This window comes from Phoca vitulina, unplaced genomic scaffold (assembly GCF_004348235.1).
Source record: "Phoca vitulina isolate PV1807 unplaced genomic scaffold, GSC_HSeal_1.0 scaffold5, whole genome shotgun sequence".
Lineage (NCBI taxonomy): Eukaryota > Metazoa > Chordata > Mammalia > Carnivora > Phocidae > Phoca > Phoca vitulina.
The window spans coordinates 12,477,077-12,496,698 of record NW_022589708.1 but is presented as its reverse complement, the minus strand read 5'-3'; the positions used below and the strand labels follow the sequence as shown (position 1 = coordinate 12,496,698).

General features: G+C 47.4%; 1 protein-coding gene across 1 annotated transcript in view; it reads right to left on the bottom strand.

The window, feature by feature from the left end:
* The window catches only part of STK24 (serine/threonine kinase 24), a 111,266-nt gene extending 94,005 nt beyond the window's left edge, over nucleotides 1–17,261 (bottom strand). Inside the window, exon 1 of the mRNA XM_032402725.1 lies at nucleotides 17,147–17,261. Within this exon, the coding sequence (XP_032258616.1) occupies nucleotides 17,147–17,188 (42 nt within the window). The 5' untranslated portion in view covers nucleotides 17,189–17,261. The remainder of the gene's footprint in view (nucleotides 1–17,146) is intronic.
* Between the last annotated feature and the right edge of the window lie 2,361 nt (nucleotides 17,262–19,622).

Sequence of the window (19,622 nt, the reverse complement as noted above, 5' to 3'; positions counted from 1 at the left end):
CAATCGGTGGCCCCTCCATTCATTCACCCACACGCCCAAGCCAGAACCCTAGAAGCTCCCCTCAGACCCCTCTCTCCCTCCACTGCCACCCCTACCAAATCCAGCCCGTTCCACCTACTGCTCCCTCTGAAATCCCTCCCCTTCTCCCCACCCAGCCACGGATGCCTCAGTCCTGTGCCCCATCGACACGCCTGGGGCCACAGCAAGGAGCTCCTAGCCCAGGGACCAGCCAGACTGTAAAATCCAAAACTGGTCTCGGCCTGCAGCTGCAAACTTCCCTGGGAATTCTGCTTCACCTAACAGGCTGCAGCCCAGACCACTCGGCAGGGTCCTTTATGATCTGGTCCCTGACTACCTCTTTAACTCCTATCTCTTATTCTCCTTCCTTTCCCTTTTATGTCGAACAAAACTGAATTCCTTGCACTTTTCCAAACACTTGATGCTATTAAAAAAAAAAAAAAAAAAAAAAAACTCTTATGCTTTTGAACACTCTAATCTGTCTAGATTCTTTCTGCCTTTAAAAAAAATCTTCTAGAACAGAGCTCAGGCATCATTTCCTTTATCGATTTTCAAAGGGCCACCTCCTGGTATTTCATTACTCTCTCCTCTGTGCCACCTCTGTGCCTTACCTGCAGCTGCATTCATCCCACTGACCGGTGTGCTTACATACGTGCCCCTGCTACTAGAATGTACGCCCCCTGAAGACAGGGTTTAGCATTTGTCTTCCCTATTCCAACACCAGCATCTTCCACGTGCATACACGTCATCTCCTATAGATGCCATCCGTCTTTCACTGCCTGACACTCTACATTTTAGGCATTTAGAGCAACACACTTTCTTCCTGTAATTAACAACTACTACCTGTATATCAACTAGTACAGACGCTTTCCCAACATCTAGCTAAAATCGGCTTTAAAATAAGAAGTCAAGAATTTTAACTGGAAACTACCAGAACCTGTTGCGGGGGACACGGTCAAGAGGTCTCAGACCGGAGCCACAGTACCAAGAAGGCCTTTACTTCACGGGGGGGAGGAAACAGGGACTGGGGGTAACAGTGAGGGCCAGCACTCTGCAAGAGACCACCCTGAGCTCGGAAATGCTGCCTGGGGCCAGGCCTACACCAAGAAAAGGAAAAAAAACGCTTCCTTCTCCCCCTAGCTCTCTTACCCCAGCTGGTTTCCTGCCCTCAGAACCAGGAACTTGACCCTTAAATTGTAGGTCAGTGAGGCTTTTCTAGCCTAGCCTCACAACTTAACCACCATTTCTAAACTCGTTGCTAGCAGAAAACATGCCGGACTTCTAACCGACAAACTGACAAACGAAATCTGACACGCACTGGGGAATGTGAATGTCCATATTTTAAACTTTCTTTCTGACACATGGAAAATTCTGCTTCTGCTTGCATCAAACTGTAACTGTGGTAAGATCCTGGAACTAAATTATCATCAAAATACGAATATATCCCTTATAAATGTTTCTGTTTTATGAAATACCACAAGGCAAAAGGCCAGCTGACACTTACAGTGTTTCAGCTTTAAATAGCAAAGACCTTTACCCACAGCATCTCACAACACTTCCTTCTCCTCTGTATTTGCGCATCTATCCAACAACACTCATTTCCGTGCCTGCGCTCTAAGAGCTAAACAAATAAAGACAATCAATTACACAATAAAGAAAAATTTTTAAATTTGAATAGAGAAAGGCCAACAGGTTCCAGCAGAACTCGCTAATGCCACACTCTCCTATCACTGCCTTCTAGTTCTCCAATTTTTCCATTCATTAAAAACATATGTATAGTAGAAGGTCAGTAGTTACAGTCATGTCCCTTATTCAAAGTTCCAAAACCCCCAAGTCTCTGAAAAAAAAACAACAGTTTTTCCTAACTCCTCTGGAGGAAAGATCTAAGCTGATCTGAACCCCACCCCACCCCCGCCGGCAGGACAACGTGAAGTGATGGGGGGCGATTCCCAGTCGTGGTGCTGACAGACTCATCTGGTGGCTCCAGTCCCGTGGCCCCTGCATGCAGCTAGCGAGGCACCCGACCTCACCACCTGTCCCACCGCGGCTCAGCAGTCCCTCGCTCACGTGTGCACCTTGCACGGGAAGAAACATGGATACACAGCATGTGGTACATACTCTGAAACTGCTCAACAGCAGACTGGTCCTATTCGGGAGGGAATGTTCATTCAGAGAAGGAATCTTAACTCACAATATTTGCACCTCTCACGGTCCTGCCAGTTTCCCTGTCATCTACAACTTTTCATTAAAGCAAAAGACTGAAAAGAAATACACACAAGATAAAAGCTATTTTGCAACTAGAATACTTGGGCGCCTGGGTGGCTCAGCTGGTTAAGCGTCTGCCTTCAGCTCAGGTCATGATCCCAGGATCCTCCCTCTGCTGCTCCCCCCGCTTGTGCGCTTGCACTCTCACTCTCTGACAAATAAATAAAATCTTTAAAAAAAAAAAAACTAGAATACTTATAACATTTATAAAGTGTATCACCTGAAGAACAATTAAGAAGAATACAACTCAGCCATTGAATACAATTCAGTGCTGTTCATCTTCTTCAGGTCCCTACAATTTGCTTCACTGGCTAAGTAGAGGAGGCCCAGAAAGGAGAGCGGTTTTGCTGTTGAGTTCCTGCTCACACCAGCCCGTGCACACACGTGCAGGTGCTCATACACACACGCACACACACACACCCAGTCTCTGTGGGCCTCAGTCCACACGCAGTGTCCTCTGTTTGGGGTACAACTCAGCAAGGCATGAGGAGCCCAGCATGAATTTGCAATCCCACTGGGTGAATGGTCGAGCTTATCAACGTAAGCAATTAACCACAAAAACTCATTAACACCAGTAATAGTGCTGTCCAACAATACCACTGAAGGAGGAGGAAGGATGAATTACTGTTTCTTTCTCCAAAGGCAAAAGAAAGTGCAGGATTACGCCGTCCAACCAGCAGAGCCTAACGGTGCTTCTGGCGAGAGCTCGGCGTCCCAGGGAGGCGTGCCTTACGGGACGGAGCCGAGGGTAAGTCGGTTAAGACGTTAAAGCAAATCACGTGGAAATGGGGGATGATATTTATGATCCACTTCTGACTGGAAAACAATATAAAATGAGCACCTATGTATGACTGCAATTTCTTAAACATACGTATATACAGAGACAACTGGAAAATAAACAAAATAAAAAAACAGCTATACTCAAGTAGTGGGACCATAGATGCTTTTGCTTTAGAAATATTTTCATGGGGGACAGCATGAGAGTGATTTCCCCGTATGGGGTTCCCATTTCTGTACCCATTTTCAAACCCCCACTTCCCATGACTTTTTTTTTTTAAGATTTTTTTTTTTTTTTGACAGAGAGAGAGACAGCGAGAGCAGGAACACAAGCAGGGGGAGTGGGAGAGGGAGAAGCAGGCTTCCCGCTGAGCAGGGAGCCCGACGCCGGACTTGATCCCAGGACACTGGGATCATGACTTGAGCCGAAGGCAGATGCTTAACGACTGAGCCACCCAGGCACCCCCCCATGACTTTTTAATAGACTAACACACACAGGCAGGGTGGCCAGGGTAGGTGGTGGGGCTCTTACATTGCAGCAGATACGCGGGTGAAGAGCCTTATGACCACAGATTCCCCCAGCAGAAATGAACGGAGTTATACCTACCCTGACACAAAAGGACACAGGGAAGAACCATTTTCACGGAATTTCAAAACCAGCCTTGATCGCTATGGCTGACCTATTAAGAAATAATATGTGCAACAAACCATGTATAAAAATATGGAGAATTTTACCATTTTAAAAGGGCTTAAAATCTTTTATCATTTTTTACATCTTTTTCTCCAAATTTTTATTTAAATTCAAGTGTGTTAACACAGGAGTGTCACAGCACAAGCTTTTTAAAGGCTACTTACTGATAGATCACAATGAAGGAAAAAGAAATTAACATACTTTGTATGCCCACACATATGTGAACATAAACATTTATATTTCTATTTATTCATATTTTGGGGGTGGGCTGAGAAACCATTTGCTCCACATACAGTAATCCATCCACAAGGGAGGGATCAAGTAGATCCTTGGTAAAACTGCTTTTCAACTCAAAACTGTTTTTAAACTATGGGATCACTTGAAAACATGACCCCCGCTTCAAGCCTAAGCGGAAATGAAATTCCACCCCGCAATATCTCCGGCCACACCCAGGCTGCTGGTGCTCCATGAGCCCAGGCTCATCTGGGAGTGTGACTGGAGACCACCACCCCCATCAGGCGTGTCCGCATCGGGGACAAATACAAGCAGCCGGTGTAAGAACAAGGCCAGGAAATGCACTCAGTTTCACTTCACGGCAGCGCCTCATTGTTTCTTGAAGGAGACAATACGGAGGGAAGCCCTCTGAATGTCACAAATTCTGTTTTTAGAAAGACTCCAGACTCTTCATTGACAAATGAAAGAGAGGAACCCGAAGCTCACTACTACCCTTCCTGACACAGTCCGTCTCCTAAATCTGCTTAATATACCATTTACCCTTATACTGGAAAAAGCCATGTAACAAACCTCAGAAAAATGACAATGCACTTTCAAAAAAAATCAAGACCTCTCCCTTCCCCCAAAAACCACCCTCAAATAAGCCAGTCTGGTAAGACTGAAGTTTAGCTAATCGTAGTAAACTCTAATAAAAGACTGCTAATACAGAAATACAGATCATTTTTTGAATTAAACATCAAATCAACTATTGAGACATAAAAGCATAAAACCTTTGACATCCCAAACATTAGAAAGTCTACTGGCCTGGAATATTTTTTCCAAACATATATATGTATATCTTAAGTATTAAGCAAAACAACTGCCAAGAAAAGAAAATGGATTTTGCCCAAAGAGAACCCATTCATTTCCTAACTGTCCCCCCTCCTCAGCATGGGGAGCTGGCTGGACAATGCACACCTTCCCTGAAGGTCTTCCCTTCAATCCAATTAAGAAAAAAGAAGGCAACATGACATAAATACTAAGAGCTCACCAGGGGTTACTGGGGAGGCAGGGGATATCCTGCCAGAGGAGCAGGTTCACAGAGGAAGGACAAGCAGTGAGCTGACCAGGGAGAAGGACTGAAAAGCAGTACGAGGTATTTGGTCAGGAAGCAACCAAAGGCTCTTAAGCAGGGAATGACTTGATAAAAACTACAGTTAAGAGAAGTTATCCTCACAACTCTGTGGAAGATGATCAAGTTCAGGACTTTTGTTCTGGTTCGGTGTTTTCCAAAAGAACCGTGGAATGCTAGTTCTGAGAGATGCAGTCCTTACAAAATAAGGTTTTGACGTCAAAAAGATCCAGAACACACATCCTCCTCTACCTCCCAACAGGTTTTTACTACCTGCTAAAATGGTAAAGTCTCCAACAAGTCTCACAGAAGCCTATTCAATTCCCAAAGTCAAACCCATGGTTCCAAAGTCAGTCTTCTAAAATGCAAGTCATAAGTCTCAAGAACTGATTGTCTTTTTTTTTAAGATTTTCTTTTTGAGCAACCTCTACTCCCAATGTGGGGCTCAAACTCACGACCCCGAGATCAAGAGTTGCACGCTCTATCAACAATAGCCAAATTATGGAAAGAGCCCAAATGTCCACCAACTGATGAATACTGGATAAAGAAGATGTGGTATATATACACGATGGAATATAACTCGGGGATTAAAAAGAATGAAATCTTGCCATTTGCAACAACATGGCTGGAACTAGAGTGTATTGTGTTAAATAAGTCAGTCAGAAAAAGACAAATACCATATGATTTCACTCATGTGTGGAATTTAAGAAAAAGACACATGAACACAGGGGAAGGGAAGGAAAACTAAAATAAGATAAAAACAGAGGGAGGCAAACCGTAACAGACTCTTAAGTATAGGGAACAAACTGAGGGTTGCTGCAGGGGAGGTGGGAAGGGAGATGAGCTAAGTGGGTGATGGGCATTAAGGAGGGCACTTGACGTAATGAGCCCTGGGTATTATATGCAACTGATGACTCACTAGATTCTACTCCTGAAACCAATCCTACACTATATGTTAACTTGAATTTAAATAAAAAATAAATAATAAAAATAAAAATCTGAACTGGTGAAACCCCAAAAAAGAGTTGCACGCTCTACTGACTGAGCCAGCCAGGTGCCCCAAGCATTGATATTTTTTTAAGACTTTTTATTTATTTATTTAATTGACAGAGAGAGAGAGACACACACAGTGAGAGAGGGAACACAAGCAGGGGGAGTGGGAGCGGGAGAAGCAGGCTTCCCACCAAGCAGGGAGCCCGATAGCAGGGCTCGATCCCAGGACCCTGGGACCATGACCCGAGCCGAAGGCAGTCGCCCAACGAACTGAGCCACCCAGGCGCCCCCCCCAAGCACTGATTTTCAATAGAGCTTTCAAATGGGCATCACTATAGAGTGTCCCACAGTGGAGAGCAACAGGAATTTAAGGATTTTTAGTTCTCCAGTTTAATGGTTTTCAAATTGTGGTCCCTGAGGCAGACACACATGGCGAAAACTTGTTAGTTTCCATCCTAGACCAACAGCCTAGCAGGCCACAGTTCATCAAGCTCTCCAGGTGATGAAGAGAAATGCTAAAACTTAAAAACCACTGGTTTGATTATGGTACTTTTTTCAGCTAATCCCAGCAACAACTGAGAGGCAATAAACAAGGGGCCAGCCAAAGGCCCCACTCCCAGCCTAGGGGAGGGCTGAAGGGCTCAGTAGAGGGACTGGGGATCAGGAATGGGGAAAACATCTAAGTCACCACCCCCCACAGCCACAATCCTACATTCTAGGGAGCCACTTAAAAATAATACCAGAGCAGGAAAAAAATCTTTAAAAGAAAAAAAAAAAAAAAGGTGGGAACCCAACATACCATCTCGTACCAGGCCTGGACTGGGCTGGTTTCAGAGGCTGTAAGCACAACGTGACCCTTAGGGACACAGGAGCCCCGTGGGCCGGGACGGGGCAGGGGCAGGATCTGAAAGGCTCAGCGGGAGGCATTCTGGTGTAAGGGAGAGCACCACCAATGCTGGCATCAGAGGTCAGGGCTCTAACCCCAGCAAGGCTGTTTCTAGCTGAGGGGCCTTGGTTACACTTCCTAAGCCTCTGCTGTAAAATCGGTGTAAGAGCACTTCCACCCCGGGAAGAGGCCTCGAGGACTGCCCAAGGGCAGAAGCCGCCCACCAGAGCCCTGCCCTTGAGAAGAAGGTAATAAGTTTGTCCTACTCCTTCAAGGCTTCCTTCCACTAAGAGCAACAAATACTTATTTTCTCAACTGAGCAATACAGGAAAGCCAAAGGCACCTTTACTTCTCCCACTTACCTATTCAGGTAACACAGAAAAGAAGGAAAAAGAAAACCTGCCTACCATGAGGAACCACTGAGGAAGTAACTCTTTGTACTTAACATAATCTTTCTCTTTTCAAAAAAAAAACAAAAAAAAAAAACAAAAAACAATCTTTCTCTTTTCAAATTACCTCTCAAGAAACGTTTGGTACAATGAAGTGCATCAAACATAAGGAAGCTCACGGAATGTTCAAACAATACCTTTCTTCAGCTGGCTCTCAGTTCATCGGGAGTTCAGGTAGCAATTTAACAACTGTAAGCACACTGCACAGAACTCTAAAGTTGTCCTACGAAATGGTGCCTAAAATAACTGCTAACCAATGCCTAGTCCCCCCAGTTCTGGATTATCTTTCATTTTCACTCAATGATTTATCACTGTAAATTTCTACCCAAAAAAAGTACTTTGTTCCTAAGTAGGAAATCATTTTAAGGTCATATCCCACACGAGCAGCCTGACCTGTTTAGATACACACCTGAGCCGCTGGTTCATAAACACCGAGTATTTATGGAGCAGCGCTGGGCCACGCACAAGGCCGTGCACGGCATGGGGCGTGCGGAGGCCCCCAAGCCACGGGGCTCAGTCCACAGCGCGCAGCCCCCAGCACACGGCCAACCGGCTCCACCACGTGTCCGCGTGGACACCCTGGCAAGCTATCCGACACCTGCTGTGCGTCTGCGCCCAGGTCCTGTGCTGACCACAGAACCAGCAGCCGGGACTGACGCCGCCCCCGCCCTCCCAATAAGCACACACTCCATTCCAGGCCAGGGGCTGGGCCCCCAAAACATACACCAACTGAAGAAAACATTTCTCCAAAGAGATACTACAAGGCTCCAAGAAAGGGTTCTGTGCCCACACGATCTTGAGACTAGAAAATGAGACACAGAACGGAGAAAAGCAGGTTCTCAGCTCAAGTTAGGGAAGCGGAGGTCACTGTTAAGAGATATGGAAAAAACAGGCATATATTTGTATTGTCGTTGACTAACGGAGAGAAAACAGAAGGCACGATCTCCTGAAGACGACAAGGGCCTCAGGAGTCCTTCACCACGCTAGGGCACCTGGAGAAGTTCTGACCTTGGAATTCAAATTGTAACCATTCTATTCACTCATCTGTTAACACCTGAAGAGAGGGACTTCCAGGTAGGAAGCATACTGAGCACAAGCACCTACTCTGGACAATCCTGAAATCCCAATAAACCATAAATAAATGGAGTTCTCTTAAAAGGTTAAACCTCTGCCTACCAGGAGGGGAGAGAAGACCAAAAGCAATGAACTTCCAGAAGTGGGCAGAAATATGGGGGGGGGGGGGGGGGGACATGCTAAACTGGAGGTGGAGAGAGCAGAGAACCAACCCCATTTGCAGCCTGAATCCGCACAACTCAGAACTGGCAGCATCTAAAATAAGGACGGAAAGTCTATTAACAAAGTAGTCAGACACCCCGATGGCCTTCCCCCACGCAGAGCCAGGCAGCTGCCCCGCCTTCCCAACCAGGGGAACTGCTGAAAGCACAGTGCCTGGAAAGGAAACCAAGGGTTTCTGGAGCGGGCAGCGGCCGACTCAGCGGAGGACGGAGGCAGCGTGTTAAACAACGGGGGAGCTCAGCTCCACAAGACGCCGCACCCACTCAGTCCTTCCCCTCCATCCAGCGCTCTGTGGGCATCAGGCTTCAGGCCGCAGAAGGGAGGAGGGATCAGCCCGGAGGAGCACCAGCTGTAGACAATAAGGGGTCCAGACAAGAGCTGGTCAGAGGCTTCTCCAGGAAGGGGAAATGTATAAAAAGCTGAAAGAAATGGACATCAGCTATTCCTCACCTCTCCCATCTGGTAGAAGCACCTGGTATCATTGAGGTTTAAAAAGCTCCAATCAAGGGCAGATTTCCAACCAGCTTGGTTGCCCCCACTCTTAAGTAAGAGCAGACATTCAAGGGTGGCCTCTAGCATTAGAAAGAAAGATCATGACCAACAGGAGGAGAGAAAGGGACTTGGAGGAAGAGAATCTATTCTGAAGGAAAGAAACATGACTGCAATTAACATATCCAGGGAGGTAAGAGCAAATACTTCAACAAAGAAGAACATTCAGAGAACCAAAAAGAGCTCTTAGAATTTAAAAAATAAGAGCAGAAACACTCATTAGAAGAGCTAGAAGAAAAAACTGAGACCATCTTCCAGAAAGCCAAATAAAAAAGACAAAGAGATAGGAAACAGGTTTAAAAGGGTAAAACTATTTGAGGACCAGTCCTCAAGAGAAGGTCCAATATCCAAATAATACTTTAAGAAAGGAAGAACACAGAAAAGACCTGAGCTGCCTGATTAAAAGGGCTTACTGAGTACCTGTCACAAAAAACAGACCCGCATCATGACATGTCATTGTGAAAACTGAGGTCCCGGAGAAAAAATTCCGATCCTATTCGGTTCAGGAAGAACAAAACAGCTCACACACACAGAATCCAGTATTGGTGTGGCACGGCAGCCTTCGCCGGCAACGACTGAAAGCTAAAACAGTGGAGAAATGCCTTCAAAATCCTGGAGGAAAATAATTTCCGCCCTGTGACTATATCCCATGCCAAAATATTAATCGAGAGGAAAAGAAATGTTCAGATATCCATGACCTCAAAAAACCTATCTCCCATGTACCTTAGCCACAGGAAGGCACTGCAAGATATGCTTCATCAACACAAGAGTGTGAACCCAGACAATGATGGGAGACAGAGAAAAGAGGTGGTCCAGAGCAGCACGAGTCCCACATTTGAGGGCAAAAGAAAACAGGCTGTGAGCAGAGCACCAAGTGCGGATGAGCGCCAGTCCACACGGGAGCGGCTCAGAGGGCTCACAGGAAGACTTCTCCAAAAAGGTCACATGGATCTCCTGTCTGCTCTACCTGAGCTTTGGAAAAGGTTTCAACAACTTGTGTGAGTTTTGGTTGAATAAGCTATAAAGACCGCTACAGACCCAATGTCTGTGTCCTCCCAAAATTCCTATGTTGAGACCCAGTTCCCTATGGGATTGGTATTAGGAGGTGGGGCCTTTGGGGGTGATTAGATCAAGAAAGTGCAGCCCTCAGGATTGGGACAAGTACCCTTAGAGAGCCTAGAGGGCTCCCTCACCTCTCTGCCATGTAGCAGACCATCCATGACCCAGGAAGAGTTACCCTCAGCAGACACAGAATCTTCCAGAGCCTTGATCTTGCCAGGCTCCAGGACTGTGACAAATAAATGTTTATCGTTTAAGCTACCTAGTCTATGTATGGTATGTTGTTCTAGCAGCCCAAACTAAGGCAATTACATTAAAAAAAAAAAAAAAAAACTTTCAGAGAAGATTTGAAAAGTTACCCGGATTTGCTAACGGCTGGGCTCGGCATATAGGGACGGGCGTAGTGTGTTACAGCCGCACTAAGGTACACACACACACACACACACACACACACACACACACACGTAACCAAAGTCACAATGTAACTATGCTGGGGAGAGGGAACAGAGGGACATGTGCCTGAAGGAGGCAAGAACCAAAGCTTCCTCTTCAGAGTCCAAAGTCCACAGATAATGCCTGAAACCAGAAACAAAGTAGCAGCAAGTTTTAAATGTTCTTCATAAACAAAGTGGAAATAACAACAATCAGCTAACAGAGATCAAAGGGGCTGCCTTTGGGGAGCAGGACATGGGAGGCAAGGGGCAAGTCACTGCTATCCTTCCAAACAAACCTTATAAGGCCATGGGACTCTTTAAATCATGTGTTCAACCTTTTAAATAAAAACTAAACAAAAATCCTAAATAATTAAAAATAAAACAAAGAATCTGGACCTATACGGTCATTTCAAATCTCAGGGCCTAAAAATCTGTTTAAAAATAGGAAGAAGCTTAAAATAATAGGAAGATAAACACCCGCTACATATTTCATAAGCATTAATATAAAACTCAAAATGTTCCCACAATTTATTCAGATACCAGTGGGCGCTGCACAGATAAGGTTCCTTGTACTGACCATGAACCCTCAAGAAAACAACAACCCTCAAGAAAACATAATGGAAGGTCTCTAAAGTCAAGAGTGCTGTTCCCAGGGGTAATCCACAATCTGAGGTGTTTGTATACTTTGTAGCAAGCAAAGGTACATCCTGCTTTATATTTCTTAATCTGAACCTTGGAAACCAGGCAGCCATTTAGGATTAGGAAACTCCATACTCACTCCAGGAGTCAGGTGTTATATTAGCTATGTTTTTCTTTTTCCCAAAGCACTTGGCACTAGTTTTAAACATATTGTACCGCAGAAACATGAATTATGGGAAATGACTGGTCCAAGGATAGCAGTTGACCCTAAAGAGACACAGAGATAACAGAGTGCAACCTCTATTTCCTGCACGCACTCCTGTTACAAGGTTCTATGAATGATAACAATGCTGAGCTAAAGCATAAAAAAAAAGCCACAAAAGGGTAGGTTGGGTGTGGTCCGTTTCCTGCAGGTACCAAATTCCTAAGCAGGCAACTCTGAATCACTGGGAGATGGCTCCCAAATGGAGCGCCAAGTGGCATGTTTCTCAAGAGATCCTCTGACTCCTTGACCCCAGCCTCAACCTGTCTGTAAAAAATACTCTAGAAAGAAGCAGCAACTGCCAACAGGCTCATTTCTTCAGTTACTCCTCACACTACATCTTGTACCAAGGTCCTAGAAATACCATTCAACTGAAAAGCAATGTCCACTTGCAGGAAGCAAGCTCAGCTCCGCACATTGGAACAGGGCAAAGACGAGCGCAGAAGTTATATCACATACAGGAACGAGAAAGCAAAGATGGCTGCCACTTGCCCATAACTACTCTGAGGGGACACTGTGCTATTTTAGCAGCCTAGAAAAATCTAACCTGACCAATTTCTACTTGAAGGTCATTTGGTTCTCTGTGAAATACTACCAGGAACATTCCCATAGCTGGAATTACAACCAAAATGTCCTAGACAACTCCAAGTTATATTTTTAATAATTTTTAAGAATCTTCTTATAGCACTGCCCCCCCAAAATACATTTTTAAGCAAAACAAATTATTAACATTGTTAAATGTTGGGGACAGAAGAAAAGAGGGAATATGAAGTATTGAAATGGATATTAAATAAAATACTTAGGCAACTAACAGTAACAGAAAACCGTGCCTTTATTTTCCTTATTACTCTTAGCATAGAACAACAAAAAGGGTCAAAAGCAGGGGAGATTGGAGATCGTAAAAAAAGACTATTAAATGTTCGCTGAGAGTTCAAATTACCAACGTTTGAAGTCAATCTTGCTAGAAAGTCCACCTTGAGGGGCGCCTGGTAGGCTCAGTCGATGGAGCATGAAACTCTCGATCTCGGGGTTGTGAGTTGGAGCCCCACGTTGGGTGGAGATTACTTGAAAATAAAAAATCTTTAAAAAGAAAAAAGTCCACCTTGGCTATCCGGCTGGTACCTGAACCTCCAACCACTCAGTCTTGTCTGCTCCTCCTCTCACCAGCCTGGGGTTCCTCTCACTGCCAGCATGCCCCAGAATCCAACTCCTTCCACCTACAGCAGGGAAGCAGGACCCCTAAAATTCAAGACACTCAGCGCTTCCCTACCCCAGCCAGAGCTGGCCCCCTTCCCCAGCCCCCGCTGCCTCTCCAGCCCTGGGGTCCAGGCTAGCCCCACATGAACCTGCTTTCCAACCCCTTTGAGATCAGCTCTCACTGGGCTGCTGACTTCCTGAGCACACGGCCCAGGGAGGTTCTCACCCACCCCTCACAGGTCCTGGCACCACACTCCACAGAGAAACGTGCTGCGTGCATGTGGGCTCCCCATCTCGTCCAACGTTCTAAGACCCTAGACCCCATTCCACACTAAAGCATTTCCCTCAAGGTGCCTTCAGAACCTCAATCTCACAAATACCCTGAACGTCCACACACCATAACATGACGCCAACCTTTCCGCAGGGTGCAGACAGCAACACGCTGAACATGGAGAGGTCTCTTCCATGGAAACAGGAAAAAAAAAAACTATGGCAATGTGACACTAACAAGAAAAAAAAATGCAAGAGCACTGAAGCCACAATTAAATACAGCTGTCCTTCTGTTTTCCTTCATTTCCCAGATTCTCAAGTGCACACAGGTTTCCCCAGGGTAAGCAAGAGCACTTGAGGAAAGCTCCCAACATGTCCAAACTGGCTGTTCAATGTCCTTCTCGCTATCCCAACTTAAAGGGGCATTCTCAGCAAAGGTTACTCTCTCCAACCAACTAGATCAATGCAGAGGGAGAGAGGGGGGCAGGATGACTTACCAAGTAGAAACTAAGTTTCCCAGCTATTCCTGTAAACTGCCTGTACTTTCAAATAGGAAAATATCCTAAATTAACAACATCCTCAAAACATGCTAAGTAACTCAGCTGTCCTACACATGTGGCATACCTAATTCAGTATTTTTCAAACTTGGGTCAAACCAGTCAGCTGTAAAATCAATTTAGTGTTGCAACCACCTTTTTTTTTTTTTTTTTTTTTTAAATAAAATACATCACACAACATCAGGACATCACAAGTGGTAAGGATCAGGGGCTGTCTCCTGAAACTTTTGTTTCAGATCTTAATGCAAAATATACTTCTTACACGGGTCACAAACCAAAAAACCTTGGAAGCTTAGGCGTGACTGATAAAAATCTGCAAGAGAAATTTATAAACCAAAATCTAATTCTTTTTAAATTACAACTTTCGCAAACTAAAAGCTGGCTAGTGTTCCTACCACCAACTGAAGCTTGCTTTTCTTCAAATCTGAATTAAACTGATTGAAACAACAAATGTTCAAGGACATGGAGTACATACTTCCACAAATCAACCTAATTTCTTTATGTCTATTTGTAGTTACTACATTCAGTTCATGATTTTTTATTTTCTCCCCATGCTAATAAGAAACTGGGATGTGGGAGGTAAAAAAGGAAAGGCCCCTGGCAACCTTCATTAAACATTTATTACAAATATTAACTCATTCGGATGTCTTCCACCCCTCACCTAGGATCTGGCACATAAATTTTCAATAATGGTTCCTGATCAAATAAAATATCAATCTCATATTCCTAATTTCTCATATTTCTTCAGCAAACCCAAACTGGAAAGGAAAAAAAAAAACCTTTAATGTTTGTAAAAGTTAATAATAAAACAACAGTGCAGCATGGTAAGTAGAAGCATAGTCTGGGAGACAGGAAAGTTCTGGTTTCAAATCACACGCTTGCCAGCTAATATACTCCCTGTCCTTGGTCAGTTCAATTAGTCTCTGTTGGCTGTCACATCCAGAAGACAGCATAAATAATACCTCTGCCTCCAGAGGTACCAGTAAAAATCTAGAGGCATAAAAATGATTTGCGACACAACGGAAAAGGGTGTTTATACTAAGATGTCCTTTCAGGCTTACTTTTAAAATATCCTTGATACTTAAATTCAGGCTGCCTGAATTCACTCTGCTGTCTTTCTTGAAATCTTTAACCCAACTCCTTATAAGCCCTGTTCAGAAGATGAGAGAGGGGAACAAAAAAAGGGAGGGGGAGACAGAGGTATCAGGACAGGGCACAGAAGGGTTAGCATGTCTCTCTTGTTTTATCCTAGATTACAGTCAAAAGCAGGTGTGCCTTTCATTTAATTTAAATCCACAACAACTTTGAGGAAAGCCTCCTGGGCCAGTAACAACTGTTAATTCAAAGAAGAAAAATAAATGTGCTTGTTGTTTTTCTTCTTGGGAGAAGGGAGAGGAAAGGAATGTTCTTCCCCAAATGGCATACTAAGCACGATTACACAGTTTGTAGATGGACTTAAAGACAGGAATGGTCAAAGCCACCTTTTACAGCCCCCCAAACCTGTGACAGCTGAAAATCTGGTGGTCTCAACCAAACAAAAACAGTTCCCTTGAAATGGAAATTTACTCCTCTTCCTAAGATTTTGACCCACCCTCTTGATGACCAAAAAAAAAATTTAAAAAGTGAGGACAAAAAATGTTGAGAACGGACACCACCACCAGGTGACCATCTGATACTGACTTCAGGGCACCAGCCAACAGGGCTTTAAGTACCTCTTCAAACTGATTCACTTTCCACAAAGGCCTTATACCTCCACCGTAAACTGTAAGTGAGGCATCTGTCCTAGATTACAACCTGATTAACACGGTGTAAGTCAGTCTAAAGGAAATACTGATGAAAGAAAAAATGTTCAACTCAAGAGATCCTTCTTGCTCTACCGCTCAGGAATCATCTTTCACCCAGTTCACTGTGCCTTCCTGCCTCTCCATTCAAACCAACGCGAAGGAGGAACTTGAAGAAATACCAAGAAACCACATCTGATTTTTACCTAGCAGTCAGCAGAAGCTTAGGTTTTAAATGTGTGTTGAGTTTAAAAGCTCTTTAGATGAGATTCAAGGGCAGTTTTCTTCAAGTACACTCAACATACTAACTTTGACTGTTACTCCTTTAAAAAAAAAAAAAAAAACCCTCAGGATAAAATTTTGGTAGCTTTGTGTTCCTATTTTTCTAGATTTCAAACCTGAATAATGAAGCCCAGCTTTCTTTTTATGGTTAAAAAAAAAAAGGTGGGGTGGGGTGGGATGATCTGCCACAGAAGACGGGGCAGATTCAAGTCTCAGCCCCTAAGATGCCAGGTCCAAACACTGCACTTCTCAGCCCTAAAGAGCAAGGCAAGAAGAAAAAAGTGAGCTCGCTGATGTCTGTAAAACAACAAATAATCCACTTGGATACCGGGGTTGTTTTTTTAAAGCTCTTTATGTTCACTCGCTCAACTAAACTGGGACAGCAAAACTTTATAGAGACATACTCTTAACTGCACCGTGAGATTTTAATCCTAATTATTTTGCCACCATTTGTGCGCTTAACAAATACGACAAATTAACCAGAGCCAAGTGGTTTTGTTTTCCAAAGGGCTAAAAAGAGTCCCCAAAGGCGAAAAAACTTTAATGCTAGCACGCACATTTGAAATTCAACTCCCCCACCCCAAAAAGTCACTGGTAAGCCAAGATGCCACAAAGTTATCAACGGGAGGTTTACTGGGAAGGAACTCGTCTGGATCCAATCAAGTGTCCAAGTGAAAGCCCAGTGTCCCTAGATCGGGCGGGTCAACCTCGGCTCGGGACACTGGAGTACATGCTGTCCGACTGATTCCCTCCTTCCAGAAGGCTGACACGCTCGCACTTTCCCCTCAATTGGCACCAGAAGGAAAGGCGCGGAGCAAATGTGCTGAAGTGGGGCTGGCGGTTACACCTTCCCTCACCCCGCCCTGCCTCCTCCGCCCGGCCGGGCCCAGGACGAGTCGGGGCGCGCCCGGGGCTGCCCTCCGGCCTCTCAACTTTATCGCCTGCTTGCGGGGGAACGGGGCCTCGACCGCCCCCCGCCCGCACGCCGGGCCCCGAGACCCGGTCGGGGCCTCCAAGGGCATTTCCCCCCATCACTTCTCCCGGGGACCGGGCCGGCGCCGGGCCTGCAGCTCGGCAGGCGTCGTGCGGAGAGGGCGGCGGGGAGGGCGAGGCGGCCGGCTCCCCCACATCCCTGCCAGACCACCGCGGCTCCCGGCCGGCGAGGGCGCCTCCAGGCCGCGGCCCCCGCAGCCGTACGCCCACCCCCACCCCCCGAGCCCCGGGCCGCGGCGCCGGGCAGGGGCGCCCTGGGGGCTGGAGCGCCGCGCTGGAGGCCCGCGCGACCCCGGAAGGGGCAGCGTGGAGGGGGGGGGGGCCGTGTTTACACCGCCAAGTTCCCCGCTTCCGCCCCGGCCCGCGCATCCCTCCCTCCCCTCGCGGCCCGGCTCCTGCTTACCTGCATGCCGGGCAGGCCCGACTGCACCGGGGAGTGAGCCATGGCGGTCAGGACGGCCACTTCCTGGGACGGGACGGCCGGGCCGCGGCGATCCGCGCGGGCGACGAGGCCCGCGGGCCGCGCGCAGCCCTGGGGGCGGCGGGGGCGGCCGGCCAAGCCCGAGTCCGGCTTCGGCGGGGGCCGGCCGGAGTCTGAGGCCACCCCAGCCCCGGCGGGTGCCGGGCCGGGCGGCGGGCTCAGCGGCAGGCGGCGGGCCGCGTCTCCATGCACCGCGCCGGGGAGGGGCTGCGAGGGGCGCGGGGACTCGCCGCGAGCTGCCGCTACCGCTACCGCCGCTGCTCGGCTGGAGCTCGGCGGCCTGGGCCCGCGCGCGCTGGCCGCCTGGAGCCGGAGTGGGCGCGCACAGCCCGCCGAGCCCGCGAGCGCCGAGCCCAGCGCGCCCCGCCCCGGCCCGGCCCCCGCTCCCGCCCCCGCGGCCCGGCGGGGGACCCCGCCCCGCGCTTCCGGGAGGGGGAGGAGGCTCGCGGCCGCCCGGCGCCCTAGGCCGCAGCCGCCAGCGCCGCCGCCTGCCGGGCGGGCGGGGGTCCTGGCGGGGGTCCGAGCGCCTCCCGCCGGCTGCCCCCCGCTCCCTGCCGGCCGAGCGGAGCCGGGAGGAGGCCGGCGCACGAGTGCGGGGAGGGGGCCTCAGCCCCGGCACCGGGCGTAGGGAGGAGGGGACTGAGTGGGCGCTGGGGCTTGGCCGCTTGCCTCATCCGCCTCCCCCCAATCTCGCCACCCACCCACCCCCCGCACTCCCGGCCCGGGTCCGGCGATCAGGGGGCCCGGGCGACGAGGGAGCGGTGAGCGCCAACTCTGAACTCTGCCATCTTCTTCCTGGTCCAAACAAGCCCACCCCGCTCCATCTGTCCCCAGGGAAATGGGCTCCAGGCGACCTCCCCGAGGGCAGAGTCTGGGGCGGGGAGACCTCGGGAGGGAGAGTGCCCAGAGGGTCCTCGGTCTGTGGCCAGTTCAAAACTACCAGGGCGGAGCTTCTTCGGTGTCCGGGTGAAGTTTCCAACCAACCAACCCTAGGAGGAAACCGGGAGGGGAGAGGTCGAGAGCTGTTCATTCCCAGTGTTTTTGCTGCTTGAAAACAGCCCCACTTGGAAGGCTAGGCGCTGAAACTCAGCTAGGCAGTGAGGGGGCTGAACCCCACCATCTCCGGGCTCCAGACCCAGGCGGGAGCGTCCACCCAGAAGAAAGGGGAAAATGGGGGGGGGGGGGGGGGGGGGGGGGCAAGGAGGAAGGGAAGACAATCGAAGGAAACCGTGTCTAGACTTATCCCCGGCCCTCTCTCGGTCTCTCGGCTGTCCGCAAAAGCTCCAAGTGACCAGTACTGCCTTTACTTTTTAGTCACCTCTTCTCCGACTACAGAGGAAAGAAGCTCCAGAAAGTATTTCACTTGACGGTGACAGTATCAGCCAGTGACTGATGGGCTGCACCTCGGGTTGTTGGGACCAGGCAGTCACCCGTGCTGCGTGAGGTTGGACATACCGAACGAACGCGAGTGGCCCAGAGATCATAAACAATTGGAGGAAACTCTCAAAGTCCTCCAGCGACGTAAGGGGTGTTTATACTCCGAGGGGTCACTGTATCCTGAGAATTTCTGTTCCCTCTGGTGCTCTGGATCAGACGAGGAGTGGGGTGCTAAAATTAATCCCCACTTTCCCTTTGGAAACGTGCATGTTTTTCCTCAAAGTCCCGGATACCTTCAGATACCTTTATGGTATCACTGAGTCGGGAAGCCCTGCCTCCCCCAAGTACTGTGAAGAGAATGTGGCAAACACAAAGTTAAGAAAAGCATGAACCCTGATACCTAAGAGTTCACCATCTTGTGTAAGCTTTGTGTACCTAATAAATGGGTACATAAAGAGATGAACAGCAAAACAAGCAAGAGCATGCATCTTTAAAATGTTCATAATCTTCAACCCAGAAAGTCTCCTTGCGGTAACATGGCCTAAGGTTAGGACTAAGAGGGGCTCAAAAATGGATACAAAAAGATGCAGTGCAGGGATAGCTATAATTGTGGGAAAACTAGGAACAGATTAAAAATTTAACAGATTGTTAAGTAAATGATAGTATATTTATACAGTAAGTACTACATAGTCATTAAAAATGATGATGTATTACAATATTTAGTAACATGGAAAAGTATTTTCATTATACATTGTTAAGGAAGAAGACACAGCGTACAAATGTATACCCTGATCTCAAACTACTTCCTATATATGAAGTTATATTTAAATATATCATTTACATATCTATGTAATGTTATATGTGTTATGCATAACCAGAGAAAAACCTGGAAGTATGTACACCAAGATTTAGCAGTGGCTATCCCTGGAATTAAAGGTGATTTTTTTCAGTCTGTAATCAACCAATAGAGACCATGATGCTAAAACTCTTTCGGGTTAGCCGTCGGGCAATAACAGGGCAG